Source organism: Cherax quadricarinatus, chromosome 51 (genome assembly GCF_038502225.1).
Source record: "Cherax quadricarinatus isolate ZL_2023a chromosome 51, ASM3850222v1, whole genome shotgun sequence".
In the NCBI taxonomy this organism is placed as follows: Eukaryota; Metazoa; Arthropoda; class Malacostraca; order Decapoda; family Parastacidae; genus Cherax; species Cherax quadricarinatus.
In genome coordinates this window covers 19,463,446-19,482,605 of record NC_091342.1, presented here as the reverse complement: position 1 = coordinate 19,482,605, position 19,160 = coordinate 19,463,446, and the positions used below count along the sequence as shown (strand labels likewise).

Genomic DNA, 19,160 nt, shown 5'->3' with positions numbered 1-19,160 from the left:
AATTAGGCTTGACAACACTGTTTTTCTTGAACACCCTGGGAGTTTCAGAGTGATACACCAGTAAAGACTTCACTTTGCAATCCCCACTAGCATTACTACAAAACATGAGAGTTAGCCTGTTTTTCATAGGCTTGTGTCCTGGGAGTGCCTTTTCCTCCTGAGTAATGTAGGTCCTGTGTGGCATTTTCTTCCGAAACAGGCCTGTTTCGTCACAATTGAACACTTGTTGAGGTTTTAATTTTTCAGCCTCTATGTACCCCTTAAAGTCCAGCACATATTGTTCAGCCGCTTTTTTGTCAGAACTGGCAGCCTCACCATGCCTTATCACACTGTGTATGCCACTACGCTTCTTAAATCTCTCAGACCAACCTTTGCTGGCATTAAATTCACTAACATCAGCACTAGTTTCAGGCATTTTCTTAATTAGATCATCATGCAACTGCCTTGCCTTTTCACATATTATTGACTGAGAAACCCTATCCCCTGATAATTGTTTCTCATTGATCCACACCAACAACAATCTCTCCACATCTTTGAGTATTTGTGATCTCTGTTTTGTAAGCATACTTGCACCTTTTGCAACAGCAGCTTCCTTGATTGCCTTTTTGTTGGCCAAGATAGTAGTGATGGTTGAATGGGGTTTGTTATATAACCTGGCTAACTCGGAGACATTCAGGATGAATAAATTAATTTCCATGGATCAAGAGCCCCTTACTGGCATCAAGATGCCTCCCTCGACAAGCCAAGTACTTATAATTCTACTGGAAAGGGATTTCCTGGCAAAACTAATTACAGTAACTAACTGAGGCCAGTAGGCTAACCAAAAATCATTCCTTGTATAAATACGTGCTGTGCAACCATCACAAACAGTAATTATCACAGTGAATATCATGGTAGGAGGAAGCAAAATTAAGGGTATCATTATAATAAAAGTTTATTAAAAATTCTCTTACATTTCTTCCTGAAAATATTGGTAAACACTATAGATAAAAATTAGCAACTTCACAGAAATTCTAAACAAGTGTTTAGAAGAGCAGTTCCACAGCTGTTGCTTATTATATAAGTGTGCAAGCACTTCAAATTTAAAAATACTGTAATTTTGTTGTACCTGTACTGCAATAATGTTCATGCTGGGCATAAGAGGTATAAATACTGACAAATTGCAGAAGAAATATTCCAAAACAGAACAGACACTGTATTGAGACACTTTTCCTTGGAGACTTAAGCTTTTGCCAGTCTATAAAAAGTTTATGGTTTATGTGGAGGTATATATAGGAAGAGCATGGACATAAGGAGAGGTGTGGGTAACCTGAGCATGTGAAAAACTGTAAAGGTCAAGGAGTTTGTCAAGGAAGAGGGATTTAGCAAGCTGAAAATTCCTTTATCTGTGTATTTGTATGATTGTGTCTGCAATGAAGGTTAAAATTGAAACTAATGACTGCTGGTCTCACTGCCCTTTCAATGGCTACAGAATATAGAGCAGTAATTTTACAATTAATCCTTAGAACAGGCAGTGCTGAAAATACTGCGATGATTTTCAGCTGTGTTCCTGTTCCAGAGTTTATTCACAAAATCCTTTTTCATGAGTCAAGACTGCTAGAAACTTTCTTGGAACTGTGTGAAGGGGTTCGTGGTGTACCATGAAGCTAATCTGTGGTATGTCCTTCCAATGGTTGTTGGAGTTTCCAGCTGTTCAAACTAGAGCTAACCTCTTGCTCCTATTACAGTCTCTCCTCACTTAACGACAAAGTTCCGTTATTAAGACAGCATCGTTAAATGAATTCGTCACTAAGTGAGGAGCATACTATAATGGTAATGAGTTTGTGTCGAGCATCTTTGACATTGTTTTAATGTCACCTTTACACCATTTATAACATTTCTGGTATATTTTTAAATGTTTATATAATAGTGTACTGTATACTGAAATAAACAGAATACAAGAAATCAGCTCTAATATACATTATTTAGGTGTGAATACTGGTCAGAGAGCCCATCATAAGTCTGAGGCATTGGTAAATGAGTACATCGTTAAGTGAAGAGAGACTGTAGTTTCAACTTTTAATCTTCATCATGGACACCACCATACAAATACAGTGACCAGGAATTTGCAACTTCCCAAATTCCCCTTCCTTGGCAAACTCCTTGACTGGACCTTGGCAGTTCATCACATACTCTGGTCACCTTAAACTCTCCTACAGTCCTCAATCTGTCTATACAGCCTCTCCTCACTTAATGATGGAGTTCTGTTCTTGAGACCACGTTGTTAAATTAATTTGTTGCTAAGTGAGGTACATACTATAATGGTAGTGAGTTTGTGTCAACCATCTTTGATATTGTTTTAATGTTACCTTCGCACCATTTATAACATTTTAGGTATATTTTTAAATGTTTATAGAGTAATGTACTGTATACAGTAGGGCCCCGCTTTACGGCGTTTTGCTTTACGGCCATTTCAAATTATGACCAAAACTCGCTATACAGCTCCCCCCACCTGACTTTCTAATACGGTCACCGTGCCCCACCCGGTTTGTTTACATTCTCTGTGAGATCCGTAAGCACTAAATCTCTCCATTATGTCTGGAAACTCCAAAATTTCAAGTGTTTTTTAAAAGTTATTTCATATTTATGTATACTCTGATAATTATACTTATGTATACCTGTACCTAAATAAACTTACATACTGTGCTGGCATGCAGGTACACATTAATATCAGTAAGTGTGTCTTATGTCTCGAGACTTCATACAAGTAATGATAATAATCACCGAGTCTCATTTAAATGTCGTATATTATGTTAATATACACATTTTCATTAATCCATCTATGATATTTTTTTCAAAATTATATAATAAACACGATGCATAACATATAAAGATGATAAATACACCCCACAGTAGAATAAATAAACATACATGTAAATATGAGATGCGGGAAGCCAGACGACTTGCACAAACGACGCCATATTAGAAATGATAATAATAATAATCACCGAGTCTCATTAACCCTTCGAGGGTCGACAGGCCCTCTCCGAGACTCGTTCTCAGGGTCGGCCAAATTTAAAAAAAAAAATATTTTTTTCTTATGAAAAGATAGAGAATTTTTTCCTGATCATAATGACACCAAAAATATGAAATTTGATGGAAAACTTACGGAATTATGCTCTCGTGAAGTTAGCGGTCTCGGTGATGTTTACGGATCGGCAATTTTGCCCACTTTGAGCCCCATTTTCGGCCAGTTCCTCTGTACTAGTCAACAAAAAACATGAATATTTCGCTAGAACTACATTTTTTCTATTGAATGAGTGCAAGAAACCACCCATTTACCAATTTCAACTATCCAGTACAGTGGTCAGAATTTAGCAATTTTGCCAATTTCACACAAATTTCAAAAGATGCCAATTTCCGAATAGGGTCCAGAACAAACAAGAAATACATTCCTGGCACTAAAATGACATTTCATCTGTTCATTAGTCACGTCTCAAGGCCCCTCTTACATTCTTTTGCTTTCCACTTTGAATTTTTATTCTCACAAAAAATAGAAGATTTACTGTTATGCAGACTACTGCATTAGTGTAAAAAATGGTATGAATCATATTGGCGCACTTGCAAAAGAATATTAGACTCACCAGTTGAAGTGTATTGGACGCTTGGCATGATTTGTTTACTTTTGAACTTTGGTAAAAATCAAACATTTCTGCTACTTTGAGCTCAATTTCAAGGTACTTTTCATTGTAAAACCAGTCAAAATCATCTCATGATATGCCTTCCATTCTATAAAATGAGACCAAGAAAACGAGAATACAACAATAAATTTTTTTTTTTTTTCAACAAGTCGGTCGTCTCCCACCGAGGCAGGGTGACCCAAAAAAGAAAGAAAATCCCCAAAAAGAAAATACTTTCATCATCATTCAACACTTTCACCACACTCACACATTATCACTGCTTTTGCAGAGGTGCTCAGAATACAACAGCTTAGAAGCATATACGTATAAAGATACACAACATATCCCTCCAAACTGCCAATAAATACCATACGAAAATACAGTGCAAAGTCGCTGTTTTATTCCAAAAAACGGTCAGTTTTTTTTTCTCATTATGCACTGTGTGCTGCAGGATTTTTTTTATACCGTGCACACTGACCACATAGACCCATTCTTTCATATGGAGGCCTACCAGCTTTCTCCCACTAGATTTGAGGGCGCTAGAATTTAGGCGTACTAGTACGTCAAAAACCCTGGGTCGTAAGCTGTACTAGTACGTCCGAAACCCTCAAAGGGTTAAATGTCGTACATTATGTTAATATACACATTTTCATTAATCCATCCATGACTTTTTTTCAAAATTATATAATAAACATGATACATAACATATAAAGATGATAAATACACCCCACAATAGAATAAATAAACATAAATATGAGATGTGGTAGCCAGATAACTTGTACAAGTGATGGCAAGAATAACATTTTCTCTAGTCTAACATAAGACAAAATGTGTTACTGGGGTAACTGTAGAAAATTATTCCTTTCATATGTAAGTAAGTTTATTCAGGTATACACACATACAGTTACATAGATTATCATACATAACAGCATATGTGTAGAGAACCTAGGATAACCCAAAAAAGCCAGAGTGACTTATTTCCATTGCCTTCACTCAGAGTGTCATTTCTTCTAAAACTGGTGTTACATGAGAATGGGAGTGTTCTTCTTTATTTATTCTACCATATCAATGTAGAGACAACTTGTACACAAACCAGACGTGTACACTTTGTTTGTTTACAAAACATACTTTCGTCTGGTTTGTTTACATAACTCTGCGCCTGTTCTCTCTCTAATTTATTCGTTTTATCTTGATTACTCACCCCTGACCCTACATTAAGACTACAAATATTTTAAGGTAAGTAATGAGTGAACTCTATATGCATTTTATCGCTCTGGGATACTTACATATCATAGAATAGTATGTGTGGGTGGGGTGGCCTGGTATGGTAGCCCGGCTGACTACCATACATACCACACTTGATTTCTTACAATAAATACTACTCATCTCACCCTAGATTAAGACTACAAATATTTTAAGGTAAGTAATGAGCCAATATTGGCAGTTTGGAGGGATATGTTGTGTATCTTTATACGTATATGCTTCTAAACTGCTGTATTCTGGGCACCTCTGCAAAAGCAGTGATAATGTGTGAGTGTGGTGAAAGTGTTGAATAATGATGAAAGTATTTTCTTTATGGGGATTTTCTTTCTTTTTTTGGGTCACCCTGCCTCGGTGGGAGACGACCGACTTGTTGAAAAAAAAAAAAAAAAAAGTAATGAGTAAACTGTATATGCATTTTATCACTCTGGGATGCTTAAATGTAATAGAATATTATGTGTAGGTGAGGTGGCCTGGTATGGTAGCCCGGCTGACTACCATACATACCACACTTGATTTCTTACTATAAATACTACTTGTCTCACCCTAAATTAAGACTATAAATATTTTAAGGTAAGTAATGAGTGCACTATGTGTGTATTGTACTTTTTTATTGTTGTTCGATGCCTAGTTCTATTGCTAACTTAATATTTGTTAGTGTAAACTTGTTATCTAGTATTTGTATGCATTTATAAGGGGAAAAAAAGGGTGTTCCACTTTACGGCGATTTCCACTTAACGGCGGTAGCCTGGAACCTAACCTGCCATATAAGTGGGGCCCTACTGTATTGAAATAAACAGAATAGAGGAAATCAGCTCTAATATACATTATTTAAGTATGAATACTGGTCAGATAGCCCGTCATAAGTCCGAGGCATCAGTAAACGAGTACGTCGCTAAGTGAGGAGAGGATGTATATACCTACGTTTCCCATGTATTCACTATAGACTTGAAAAACCTTTATCTCCAAGGAAAATGTCTTTATGGTGTCTATTCTGCCACTGTTTTGCAATGTTTATGCTATTATATTACCAGATGCACAATTCAATCTTGGCTATCCGAAGGCACAAAGAGTGTAATGTTCTTTGGAAAAAGAAACAACTTGCTTACTGTAAGAATTACAAATACGTATGTAGGGAAAATATTTTTTTATGGTAAATGTTTAAAGCTTGAAGTGAGATTAATACTGAATTGGCTTTGACAACATATAACTTTGTGGAAGATAAATAATACAGGTTTCCAATTTTCCCCACAGTGTTAACAGATGTTATTTATGGAACATTCTATGGCTGGTGTAAATTTTCATTTAGAAGGAACAGCATAAAGTGCTCAGAAAGATTTATTTGCTTAAATATGACTAATGGTAATGCTCCTTGGTAACAAAATGGTTATCATGACAGCAGAAAATTCTGGTGTCACTGTATTCCAGATAGCCATGACATTGAAACTAAGTGTATAAAAATAGTAGACCCATATCTGGATCCTCTTTGAAATGTATCATAGTAATCTGCATTATACTTAGAACTTTTTTTTTTATCACACTGGCGATCTCCCACTGAGGTAGGGTGACCTGAAAAAGAAGAGACACTTCTTTTTACATTCAGTAATTTATACAGGCAAAGGGGTCACTAGCCCCTTGCTCTCGGCATTTTAGTTGCCTCTTAATGACATGCATGGTTTACAGAGAAAGAATTCTTCTAACATTGGTTTTACTGAATAAAATTATACCCCAGAGAAGAAACATGTGCTGATAGAGTACCGTTTCTGGGCACTGCATGCTAACACATTCATTTTCCAAATTAAGAATGAAAATTCATATTTTTAATATGGAAAACATACTGCTGAAAAAAATACATTTTTCCAATTTCAACCCCTCAAAATTTTCTGGCTTAGAAATTCAAGTACAGATTAATCTTTAATAAGAGAAAAATCAGAGTGTAGAGAGAAAACACCTTTTGGCTAAAATACAGTACAGTACTATAATACACAGGTCATTTCCTTACTACAGCACTGCAAATTAAGGGAACAGTATTTCACAATCATACATATCCGAGTATCAGTTCAAAAGTGAACTTTTTGATTTAACTAATATCAATTGTGCAACATTTTTTAATGTACTGTACAGTACTGTAAGGGAAAACTAAGCAAAATAAAGATACAAGAATTAGTTTTTTTTAGAAGCATTCTTATTCAAGCCTTTTCCCAATAAATTAATTCAAGCTAGGATACTTCTTGCAATTTTTAACTTTGCAAAAACACATCTGCAGCCCAAGTGACTAAGTATCTCCTTTACCAAGGCTATATCAGAAATAGTGCTCGATGTTGTTTCATTGTTGGTATGTGCTGGCCTGGATGGCGACGTATCCGGCGAATAGCTTCACGAAGGTGCTTTGGTTGTACTGGTCCTGTTTCTCCTTGCGTTTCCATTACATCCAATGCTATAAAACACACAAAAACAAGATAAACAAATTTTTTTATGGTAATATGACTAATATGGAGTAATATAGTATAAAACGTAGGGCCCTGACATATGATGATCTTCACTTATGATACTAGCACTTTAGAACAAATTTTTAAGGACCCCAATGGAATAAGTCACTCTGACTTTTTTGGGTTATCCTAGGGTCTCTACACATATGCTGCTATGTATGATAATCTATGTAACTGTATTTGTGAATACCTGAATAAACTTACTTACTTAACACTGATCTGGATTTATGGTAATTGAAAATCTAATATTTAGATAAATTTCAAGTTTTTTTTTTTTGTTAAAAAAATTTAAATTTCTTTTACCAAATGTATTCATACTTTATGTATGTTCATTTTATGCATGTATAGAGAACTGATGTTTGTTCTGTTGAGATTGGTCAGGAGCTGTAGATTTGATATTTAATTTTTTTTTTAAATGCTAAATTACTTTTTTTTTCAGCGTTTTTTCATTATTTTTTTATTAACACATCAGCCGATTTCCACCAAGGCAGGGTGGCCCGAAAAAGAAAAACTTTCCTCATCATTCACTCCATCACTCTTGCCAGAGGAGTGCTTTACACTGCAGTTATGAAACTGCAACATTAACACCCCTCCTTCAGAGTGCAGACACTGTACTTCCCATCTCCAGGACTCAAGTCCGGCCTGCCAGTTTCCCTGAATCCCTTCATAAATATTACTTTGTTCACACTCCAACAGCACGTCAAGTATTAAAAACCATTTGCCTCCATTCACTCCTATCAAATATGCTCACGCATGGTTGCTGGAAGTCCAAGCCCCTCTCACACAAAACCTCCTTTACCCCCTCCCTCCAACCTTTCCTAGGTCGACCCCTACCCTGCCTTCCCTCCACTATAGATATATACACTCTGGAAGTCATTCTGTTTTGTTCCAGTCTCTCTACATGTCCGAACCACCTCAACAACCCCTCCTCAGCCCTCTGGATAGTAGTTTTGGTAATCTCGCACCTCCTAATTCCCAAACTATGAATTCTCTGCATTATATTCACACCACACATTGCCCTCAGACACGACATCTCCACTGCCTCCAGCCTTCTCCTCGCTGCAACATTCATCGCCCATGCCTCACAACCATATATGAGTATTGGTATAACTATACTCTCATACAGTCCCCTCTTTGCTTCCACAGACAAAGTTCTTTGTCTCCACAGACTCCTAAGTGCACCACTCACCCTTTTTCCCTCATCAATTCTATGATTCACCTCATTCTTCATAGATCCATCTGCTGACAAGTCCACTCCTAAATATCTGAATACATTCACCTCCTCCATACTCTCTCCCTCAGTCTGATATCAACCTCTGCAATTTCTCTTCAGAATCTCCCAAAAGCACAGTGTCATCAGCAAAGAGCAACTGTGACAACTCCCACTTGGTGTTTGATTCTTTATCTTTTAACTCCACACCTCTTGCTAACACCCGAGCATTCACTTCTCTTACAACCCCATCTATAAATATATTGAACAGCCACGGGCAATCCTTGCCGAAAATTTTCGGAGACTCAGTCGATCACACATCCTTGTCTAAGGCCTACTTTTAGTGGGAAATCATCTCTCTCTCCTCTCTCCTGAGCCTCACTATCCTCGTAAAAACTCTTCACTGCTTTCAGTAGCCTACCTCCTATACCACACACCTGCAACATCTGCCACATTGCCCCCCTATCCACCTTGTCATATGTCTTTTCCAAATACATAAATGCCACAAAAACCTCTTTACCCTTATCTAAAAACTGTTCACCTATATGTTTCACTGTAAACACTTGGTCTACACACCCCCTACCTTTCCTAAAGCCTTCTTGTTCATCTGCTATCCTAATCTCTGTCTTACTCTTAATTCTTTCAATAGCAACTCTACTATACACTTTACCAGGTATACTCAACAGACTTATTCCCCTATAATTTTTGCACTCTCTTTTATCCCCTTTGCTTTTATACAAAGGAACAATGCATGCTCTCTGCCAATCCCTAGTTACTTTACCTTCTTCCATACATTTATTAAATAATGGCACCAACCACTCCAAAACTATATCCCCTCCTGCTTTCAACATTTCTATCTTTATCCCATCAATCCCAGCTGCCTTACCCCCTTTCATTCTTCCCAGTGCCTCATGAACTTCCCCCACACTCATAACTGGCTCTTCCTCACTCCTACAAGATGTTATTCCTCCTTGCCCTATACACGAAATCACAGCTTCCCTATCTTCATCAACATTTAACAATTCCTTAAAATATTCGCTCCATCTTCTTGATACCTCTAACTCTCCATTTAATAACTCTCCTCTCCTATTTTTAACTGTCAAATCCATTTGTTCCCTAGGCTTCCTCAACGTATTAATCACACTCCAAAACTTTTTCTTATTTTCAATAAAATTTGTTGATAACATCTCACCCACTCTCTCATTTGTTCTCTTTTTACATTGCTTCACCACTCTCTTAACCTCTCTTTTTCTCTCCATATACTCTTCCCTCCTTGCATCACTTCTACTTTGTAAAAATCTCTCATATGCTAACTTTTTCTCCCTTACTACTCTCTTTACATCATCATTGTACCAATCGCTCTTCTTCCCTCCCGCACCCACTTTCCTGTAACCACAAACTTCTGCTGAACACTCTAACACTACATTCTTAAACCTACCCCATACATCTTCAATCCCATTACCTGTATTCTCACTAGCCCATCTATCCTCCATTAGTTGTTTATATCTTACCCTAACTGCCTCCTCTTTTAGTTTATACACCTTCAGCTCTCTCTTACTTGCTGCTTCTATTTTCCTTGTGTCCCATCTACCTTTTACTCTCACTGTAGCTACAACTAAAAAGTGATCTGATATATCTGTGGCCCCCTCTAAAAACATGTGCATCCTGCAGTCTACTAAACAGTCTTTTATATACCAATACATAGTCCAACAGACTACTGTCATTTCGCCCTACATCAAATCTTGTATACTTATTTATCCTCTTTTTCTTGAAATACGTATTACCTATAACTAAACCCCTTTCTATACAAAGTTCAATCAAAGGCCATTATCATGTACACCTGGCACCCTAAACTTACCTACCACACCCTCTCTAAATGTTTCTCCTACTTTGGCATTTAGGTCCCCTACCACAATTACTCTCTCACTTGGTTCGAAGGTTCCTATGCATTCGCTTAACATCTCCCAAAATCTCTCTCTCTCCTCTACACTCCTCTCTTCTCCTGGTGCATACACGCTTATTATGACCCACTTTCCACATCTGACCCTTATTTTAACCCTTTGAGGGTTTTCGTCGTACTAGTACGTCTTACGCGTAGGGGTTTTTGACGTACTAGTACTCATAAATTCTAGCGACCTCAAATCTAGTGGGAGAAAGCTGGTAGGCCTTCATATGAAAGAATGGGTCTATGTGGTCAGTGTGCACAGTCTAAAAAAAATCCTGCAGCACACGGTGCATAATGAGAAAAAAAAAACTTTTTCCATTTTTTTTTAATAAATCAGCGACTTTGCAGTGTATTTTCGTATAGTATTTATTGTTGTATTCTAGTTTTCTTGGTCTCATTTTATAGAATGGAAGACATATTACTGAAATTGAGATGATTTTGACTGGTTTTACAATGAAAGGTGCCTTGAAATTGAGCTCAAAGTAGCAGAAATGTTCGATTTTTACCAAACTTCAAAAGTAAACAAATCGTGCCAAGCGTGCAATACACGTCAACTGGTGAGTCTAATATTCTTTCACAAGTGCACCAATAATATTTATACCATTTTTTACACTAATGCAGTAGTCTGCATAACAGTAAATCTTATATTTTTTGTGAGAATAAAAATTCAAAGTGGAAAGCAAAAGAATATAAGAGGGGCCTTGAGACGTGACTAATGACTAGAGGAAATGTCATTTTAGTGCCAGGAATGTCTTTCTTGTTTATTCTGGACCCTATTCCGAAATTGGCATCTTTTGAAATTTGTGTGAAATTGGCAAAATTGCTAAATTCTGACCACTGTACTGGATAGTTGAATTTATAAATGGGTGGTTTCTTGCACCCATTCGATAGAAAAAATGGAGTTCTAGCGAAATATTCATGTTTTTTGTCGACTAGTACAGTGAAATTGGCCGAAAATGGGGCTCAAAGTGGGCAAAATCGCCGATCCGTAAACATCGCCGAGACCGCTAACTTTGCGAGAGCATAATTCCGTAAGTTTTCTATCAAATTTCAAACTTTTGGTGTTGTTATGATCGGGAAAAGATTCTCTATCTTTTCATAAGAGAAAATAATTTTTTTTTTTTTTTAAATTTGGCCGACCCTGAGAACGAGTTTCGGAGAGGGGCTGTCGACCCTCAAAGGGTTAATCCACATAATCCTTGAATTTACACATTTATATTCCCTCTTCTCCTTCCATAACTGATCCTTCAACATTAATGCTACCCCTTCCTTAGCTCTAACTCTCTCAGATACTTGTGACTTAATCCCACTAATTTTCCCCACTAAAATTTGCCTACCCCCTTCAGCTTCGTTTCGCTTAGGGCCAGGACATCCAATTTCTTTTCATTCATAACATCAGCAATCATCTGTTTCTTATCATCCGCAATACATCCATGCACATTCAAGCGTCCCAGTTTTATAAAGTTTTCCTTCCTCTCATTTTCAGTAAGTGTGTACAGAAGGGGTTACTAGCCCATTGCTCGCGGCATTTCAGTCGCCTCATACTACACGTATGGCTTATGGAGGAAAGATTCTTTTTCGCTTCCCCATGGACAATAGAGGGGGGGAAATAAGAACAAGAACTACGTACAGTGGACCCCTGGTATTCGATATTAATCCGTTCCTGAGAGCTCATCGAATACCGATAATATCGAAAACCGAATCAATTTTCCTCATAAGAAATAATGGAAATCAAATTAATCCGTGCAAGAGACCCAAAAGTATGAAAAAAAAATTTTTACTACATGGAATATTAAGTTTAATGCAATAGAATAATAATAAAATAATTGACACTTACCTTTAATGAAGATCTGGTGATGATTGATGGGATGGGAGGAGGGGAGAGGTGTTAGTGTTTAGAAGGGGAATCCCCTTCCATTAGGACTTGAGGTAGCAAGTCCTTTTTCGGGGTTACTTCCCTTCTTCTTTTAATGCCACTAGGACCAGTTTTAGAGTCACTGGATTTCTGTCACACAACATATCTGTCCATAGTGGCCTGTACCTCCCGTTCCTTTATGACATCCCTAAAGTGTTTCACAACATTGTTAGTGTAATAGTCACCAGCATGGCTTGCAATAGCTGTGTTAGGGTGATTGTCATCAAAAAAGGTTTGCACTTCAAGCCACATTGCACACATTTCCTTAATCTTTGAAGTAGGCAACTTCTTCAATTTCTCTATCCCCTCCTCCGAAGCAGTTTCCTCAGGTCTGCCCTCTTGCTGTTCAAGATGATCTATCAGCTCATCAGTGGTTAGTTTTTCACTGTCCTCCTTCACCAACTCTTCCACATCCTCCCCACTAACCTCCAACCCCAAGGACTTCCCCAATGCCACAATGGATTCCTCAACTGGCATAGGATTCTCAGGGTTAGACTCAAATCCTTCACAATCCCTTTTGTCTACACATTCTGGCCACAGTTTTTTCCAAGCAGAGTTCAAGGTCCTCTTAGTCACTCCCTCCCAAGCCGTACCTATCAGGTTTATACAATTGAGGATATTAAAGTGATCCTTCCAAAACTCTTTTAGAGTCAGTTGAGTTTCTGTGGTCACTATAAAGCACTTTTGAAACATAGCTTTTGTGTACAGTTTCTTGAAGTTGGAAATGACCTGCTGGTCCATGGGCTGCAGGAGAGGAGTGGTATTAGGAGGCAAAAACTTGACCTTAATGAAGCTCATGTCCCCAGAAAGTCTCTCTGACAAGTCTGTAGGATGACCAGGGGCATTGTCTAATACCAGGAGGCACTTAAGGTCTAATTTCTTTTCAGTTAGGTAATTTTTCACAGTGGGGGCAAATGCATGGTGTAACCAGTCATAGAAAAAGTCCCTAGTGACCCATGCCTTACTGTTTGCCCTCCACAGCACACACAAATTAGCCTTGAGGACATTGTTTTTCCTGAACACTCTGGGAGTTTCAGAGTGATACACCAATAAAGGCTTCACTTTGCAATCACCACTAGCATTGGCACACATCAACAGAGTAAGCCTGTCTTTCATAGGCTTATGTCCTGGGAGTGCCTTTTCCTCCTGAGTAATGTAGGTCCTGCTTGGCATTTTCTTCCAAAACAGGCCTGTTTCGTCGCAATTAAACACTTGTTCAGGTTTCAAGTCTTCACTGTCTATGTAATCCTTGAATTCCTTCACATATTTTTCAGCTGCTTTTTGGTCTGAACTGGCAGCCTCACCATGCCTAATCACACTATGTATGCCACTACGATTCTTAAATCTTTCAAACCAACCTTTGCTGGCCTTAAATTCACTCACATCACCACTATTTGCAGGCAATTTCTTTACAAAATCGTCATGCAACTGCCTAGCCTTTTTACAAATGATCGCTTGAGAGATGCTATCTCCTGCTATTTGTTTTTCATTTATCCACACCAATAACAATATCTCAGCATTTTCTAACACTTGCGGTCGCTGTTTCGTAATCACAGTTGCACCTTTTGCAAGAACAGCTTCCTTGATTGCCGTTTTCCTGGTCACTATAGTAGAGATGGTTGATTGGGGTTTATTATACAACCTAACCAGCTCTGACACATGCACTCCACTTTCGTACTTTGCAATTATCTCTTTCTTCATTTCATAAGTCATTAGCGACTTTTTTCTTGAAGGGTTGGCACTAGAAGCTTTCTTGGGGCCCATGGTGACTTATTTTGCAGAAACAAGCACCAAACACAGTGATAATATGGATAATATGGAATGTACCGAATGTATCCTTAGATGCGCGCACACTGGCTGGCTTGTAAACACTGGCACACAAGGGGCAGTTAAGGCCACACGTGGACACGTCTCGTATCGAATACCGGGTTTTCAATCGAATACCGAGGAAAAATTTTTGTGATAAAATGTATCGAATACCGGATTTATCGAATACCGATGCCATCGAATACCGGGGGTCCACTGTATTAAGAAAAAGAAGAAAAAACCTAGTTGTGTGTATGTATATATATGATGTGCATACTTGTGTAGTGTGACAAAAGTGTAAGTAGAAGTAGCAAGATATACCTGTTATCCAGCATGTTTATGAGACAGAAAAATATGAATGCACCAAATGCATTCATATTTTGTGTACTCCATCTTTTTTTTTTATGCATGTGTATAGAGGTCATATAGGTAGTAGGTTGATGGACAGCAACCACCCAGGGGGGAGACTACCTTCCTGCCTAGTGAGTGTAAAATGGAAGCCTGTAATTGTTTTACATGATGGAAGGATTGCTAGTGTCTTTTTATTCTGTCTCATAAACATGCAAGGTTTCAGGTACATCTTGCTACTTCTACTTACACTTAGGTCACACTACACATACATGTACAAGCATATACATACACACCCCTCTGGGTTTTCTTCTATTTTCTTTCTAGTTTTTGTTCTTGTTTATTTCCTCTTACCTCCATGGGAAAGGGGAACAGAATTCTTCCTCCGTAAGCCATGCATGTTGTAAGAGGCGGCTAAAATGCCGGGAGCAAGGGGTTAGTAACCCCTTCTCCTGTATAAATTACTAAATTTAAAAAAGAGAAACTTTTGTTTTTCTTTTTGGGCCACCCTGCCTCGGTGGGATATGGCCGGTTTGATGAAAAAAAAAAAAAAACAGAATTCATGTTTTTTGGTAGAGATTGGTTAAGAACTGTCAATTAAATAATTAAGTTGATCAGCTGGGCTGCAGTAGCTGCTGCTCTTGCTCATGTACTGGCTATAGCAATGGTTAAGGTGCAACTCAGATGTTAATGAAAAGCACACAAAAAACTTACCACACTATTTCCTAACTTTCCACACTATTATAACTAACAATTTCTATAAAGCAACTAAAGAATTTTACACAATTTGGCTAGAAAATTTACAACAATTACAAATCCATTAAAAAACTAAGAACTTAGGTTTTTTAATTTGTCTGATATGTATAATGGTAACAATTATAAACAATAAGAAAAACACATTATCTGAAAGATAGTATTTTAGGGTCTATTATTGCTTTTTCTTTTTTCAACAAGTTGGCCGTCTCCCACTGAGGCAGAGTGACCCAAAAAGAAAATCCCCAAAATGAAAATACTTTCATCATCATTCAACACTTTCACCTCACTCATACATAATCACTGTCTTTGCAGAGGTGCCCAGATACAACAATTTAGAAGCATATATAAAGATATATAATACTCCTCCAAACTGCCAATATCCCAAACCTCTCCTTTAAAGTGCAGGCATTGTACTTCTCATTTCCAGTACTCAAGTTCAGCTATATAAAAATAACCGGTTTCCCTGAAGTCCTTCAATAAATATTACCCTGCTCACACTCCAACAGCACGTCAGGTCCCAAAAAACATTCGTCTCCATTCACTCCTTTCTAACATGCTAACGCACGTTTGCTGCAAGTCCAAGCCCCTCGCCCACAAAACCTCCTTTACCCCTTCCCTCCAACCTTTTCGAGGATGACCCCTACCCCACTTTCCTTCCCCTACAGATTTATACACTCTCCATGCCATTCTACTTTGATCCATTCTCTCTAAATGACCAAACCACCTCAACAACCCCTCTTCAGCCCTCTGACTAATACTTTTATTAACTCCACACCTTCTCCTAATTTCCACACTCCGAATTCTCTGCATAATATTTACAGCACACATTTCCTTTAGACAGGATATCTCCACTGCCTCCAACTGCCTCCTCGCTGCAGCATTTACAACCCAAGCTTCACACCCATATAAGAGTGCTGGTACCACTATATTTTCATACATTACCTTCTTTGCCTCCATAGATAATGTTTTTTTGTCTCCACATATACCTCAATGCACCACTCACCTTTTTTCCATCATCAATTCTGTGGTTAACCTCATCCTTCATAAACCCATCCGCTGACATGTCAACTCCCAAATATCTGAAAACATTCACTTCTTCCATACTCCCAGTCTCCAATGTGATATCCAATTTATCTTTATCTAAATTATTTGATACCCTCATCACCTTACTCTTTTCTATGTTCACTTTTAACTTTCTACACCCTCCAAAAGTCGTCTACTAACCTTTGCAACTTTTCTTTAGAATCTCCCATAAGTACAGTATCATCAACAAAAAGTAACTGTGTCAATTCCCATTTTGTACATTATTCCCCATAATTTAATCCCACCCCTCTCCCCAACACCCTAGCATTTACTTCTTTCACAACCCCATCTACAAATATATTAAACAACCATGGTGACATTACACATCCCTGTCTAAGACCTACTTTTACCAGGAAGTAATCTCCCTCTCTCCTACACACCCTAACCTGCCCTACTATCCTCATAAAAACTCTTTACAGCATTTAGTAACTTACCACCTATTCCATACACTTGCAACATCTGCCACATTGCTCCCCTATCCACTATCATATGCCTTTTCTAAATCCATAAATGCAATGAAAACTTCCCTACCTCTATCTAAATACTGTTCACATATATGCTTCAATGTAAACACTTGATCTACACATCCCCTACCCACTCTAAAGCCTCCTTGCTCATCTGCAATCCTACTCTCTGTCTTACCTCTAATTCTCTCAATAATAATCCCAACATATTTACACTTTTCCTGGTATACTTAATAAACTTTTTTTTTTATTATCACACTGGCCGATTCCCATCAAGGCAGGGTGGCCCATAAAAGAAAAACTTTCACCATCATTCACTCCATCACTGTCTTGCCAGAAGGGTGCTTTACACTACAGTTTTTAAACTGCAACATTAACACCCCTCCTTCAGAGTGCAGGCACTGTACTTCCCATCTCCAGGACTCAAGTCTGGCCTGCCGGTTTCCCTGAACCCCTTCAAAAATGTTACTTTGCTCACACTCCAACAGCACGTCAAGTATTAAAAACCATTTGTCTCCATTCACTCCTATCAAACACACTCACGCATGCCTGCTGGAAGTCCAAGCCCCTCGTACACAAAACCTCCTTTACCCCCTCCCTCCAACCTTTCCTAGGCCGACCCCTACCCCGCCTTCCTTCCACTACAGACTGATATACTCTTGAAGTCATTCTGTTTCGCTCCATTCTCTCTACATGCCCGAACCACCTCAACAACCCTTCCTCAGCCCTCTGGACAACAGTTTTGGTAATCCCGCACCTCCTCCTAACTTCCAAACTACGAATTCTCTGCATTATATTCACACCACACATTGCCCTCAGACATGACATCTCCACTGCCTCCAGCCTTCTCCTCGCTGCAACATTCATCACCCATGCTTCACACCCATATAAGAGTGTTGGTAAAACTATACTCTCATACATTCCCCTCTTTGCCTCCAAGGACAAAGTTCTTTGTCTCCACAGACTCCTAAGTGCACCACTCACCCTTTTCCCCTCATCAATTCTATGATTCACCTCATCTTTCGTAGACCCATCTGCTGACACGTCCACTCCCAAATATCTGAATACATTCACCTCCTCCATACCCTCTCCCTCCAATCTGATATCCAATCTTTCATCACCTAATCTTTTTGTTATCCTCATAACCTTACTCTTTCCTGTATTCACTTTTAATTTTCTTCTTTTGCATACCCTACCAAATTCATCCACCAATCTCTGCAACTTCTCTTCAGAATCTCCCAAGAGCACAGTGTCATCAGCAAAGAGCAACTGTGACAACTCCCACTTTATGTGTGATTCTTTATCTTTTAACTCCACGCCTCTTGCCAAGACCCTCGCATTTACTTCTCTTACAACCCCATCTATAAATATATTAAACAACCACGGTGACTCTCCTCTCCTATTTTTAACTGACAAATCCATTTGTTCTCTAGGCTTCCTTAACTTGTTAATCTCACTCCAAAACTTTTTCTTATTTTCAACAAAATTTGTTGATAACATCTCACCCACTCTCTCATTTGCTCTCTTTTTACATTGCTTCACCACTCTCTTAACCTCTCTCTTTTTCTCCATATACTCTTCCCTCCTTGCATCACTTCTACTTTGTAAAAACTTCTCATATGCTAACTTTTTCTCCCTTACTACTCTCTTTACATCATCATTCCACCAATCGCTCCTCTTCCCTCCCACACCCACCTTCCTGTAACCACAAACTTCTGCTGAACACTCCAACACTACATTTTTAAACCTACCCCATACCTCTTCAACCCCATTGCCTATGCTCTCATTAGCCCTTCTATCCTCCAATAGCTGTTTATATTTTACCCTAACTGCCTCCTCTTTTAGTTTATAAACCTTCACGTCTCTCTTCCCTGATGCTTCTATTCTCCTTGTATCCCATTTACCTTTTACTCTTAGTGTAGCTACAACTAAAAAGTGATCTGATATATCTGTGGCCCCTCTATAAACATGTACATCCTGAAGTCTACTCAACAGTCTTTTATCTACCAATACATAATCCAACAAACTACTGTCATTTTGCCATACATCATATCTTGTATACTTATTTATCCTCTTTTTCTTAAAATATGTATTACCTATAACTAAACCCCTTTCTATACAAAGTTCAAAGGGCTCCCATTATCATTTACACCTGGCACCCCAAACTTACCTACCACACCCTCTCTAAAAGTTTCTCCTACTTTAGCATTCAGGTCCCCTACCAC

The 19,160-nt window shown here is 38.3% G+C and overlaps 1 protein-coding gene across 2 annotated transcripts in view; it reads right to left on the bottom strand.

Moving 5' to 3' along the window:
* Positions 1-6,348: 6,348 nt before the first annotated feature.
* Positions 6,349-19,160, bottom strand: part of Taf11 (TATA-box binding protein associated factor 11) — a 37,536-nt gene continuing 24,724 nt past the window's right edge. For both annotated transcript variants that reach the window (XM_070095917.1, XM_070095918.1), the window contains 2 exons: positions 7,212-7,356; positions 6,349-6,488 (listed from right to left, as the gene is read on the bottom strand). In XM_070095917.1, coding sequence (XP_069952018.1) covers positions 7,217-7,356 — 140 coding nt within the window. In that variant the 3' untranslated portion in view covers positions 6,349-6,488; positions 7,212-7,216. The remainder of the gene's footprint in view (positions 6,489-7,211; positions 7,357-19,160) is intronic.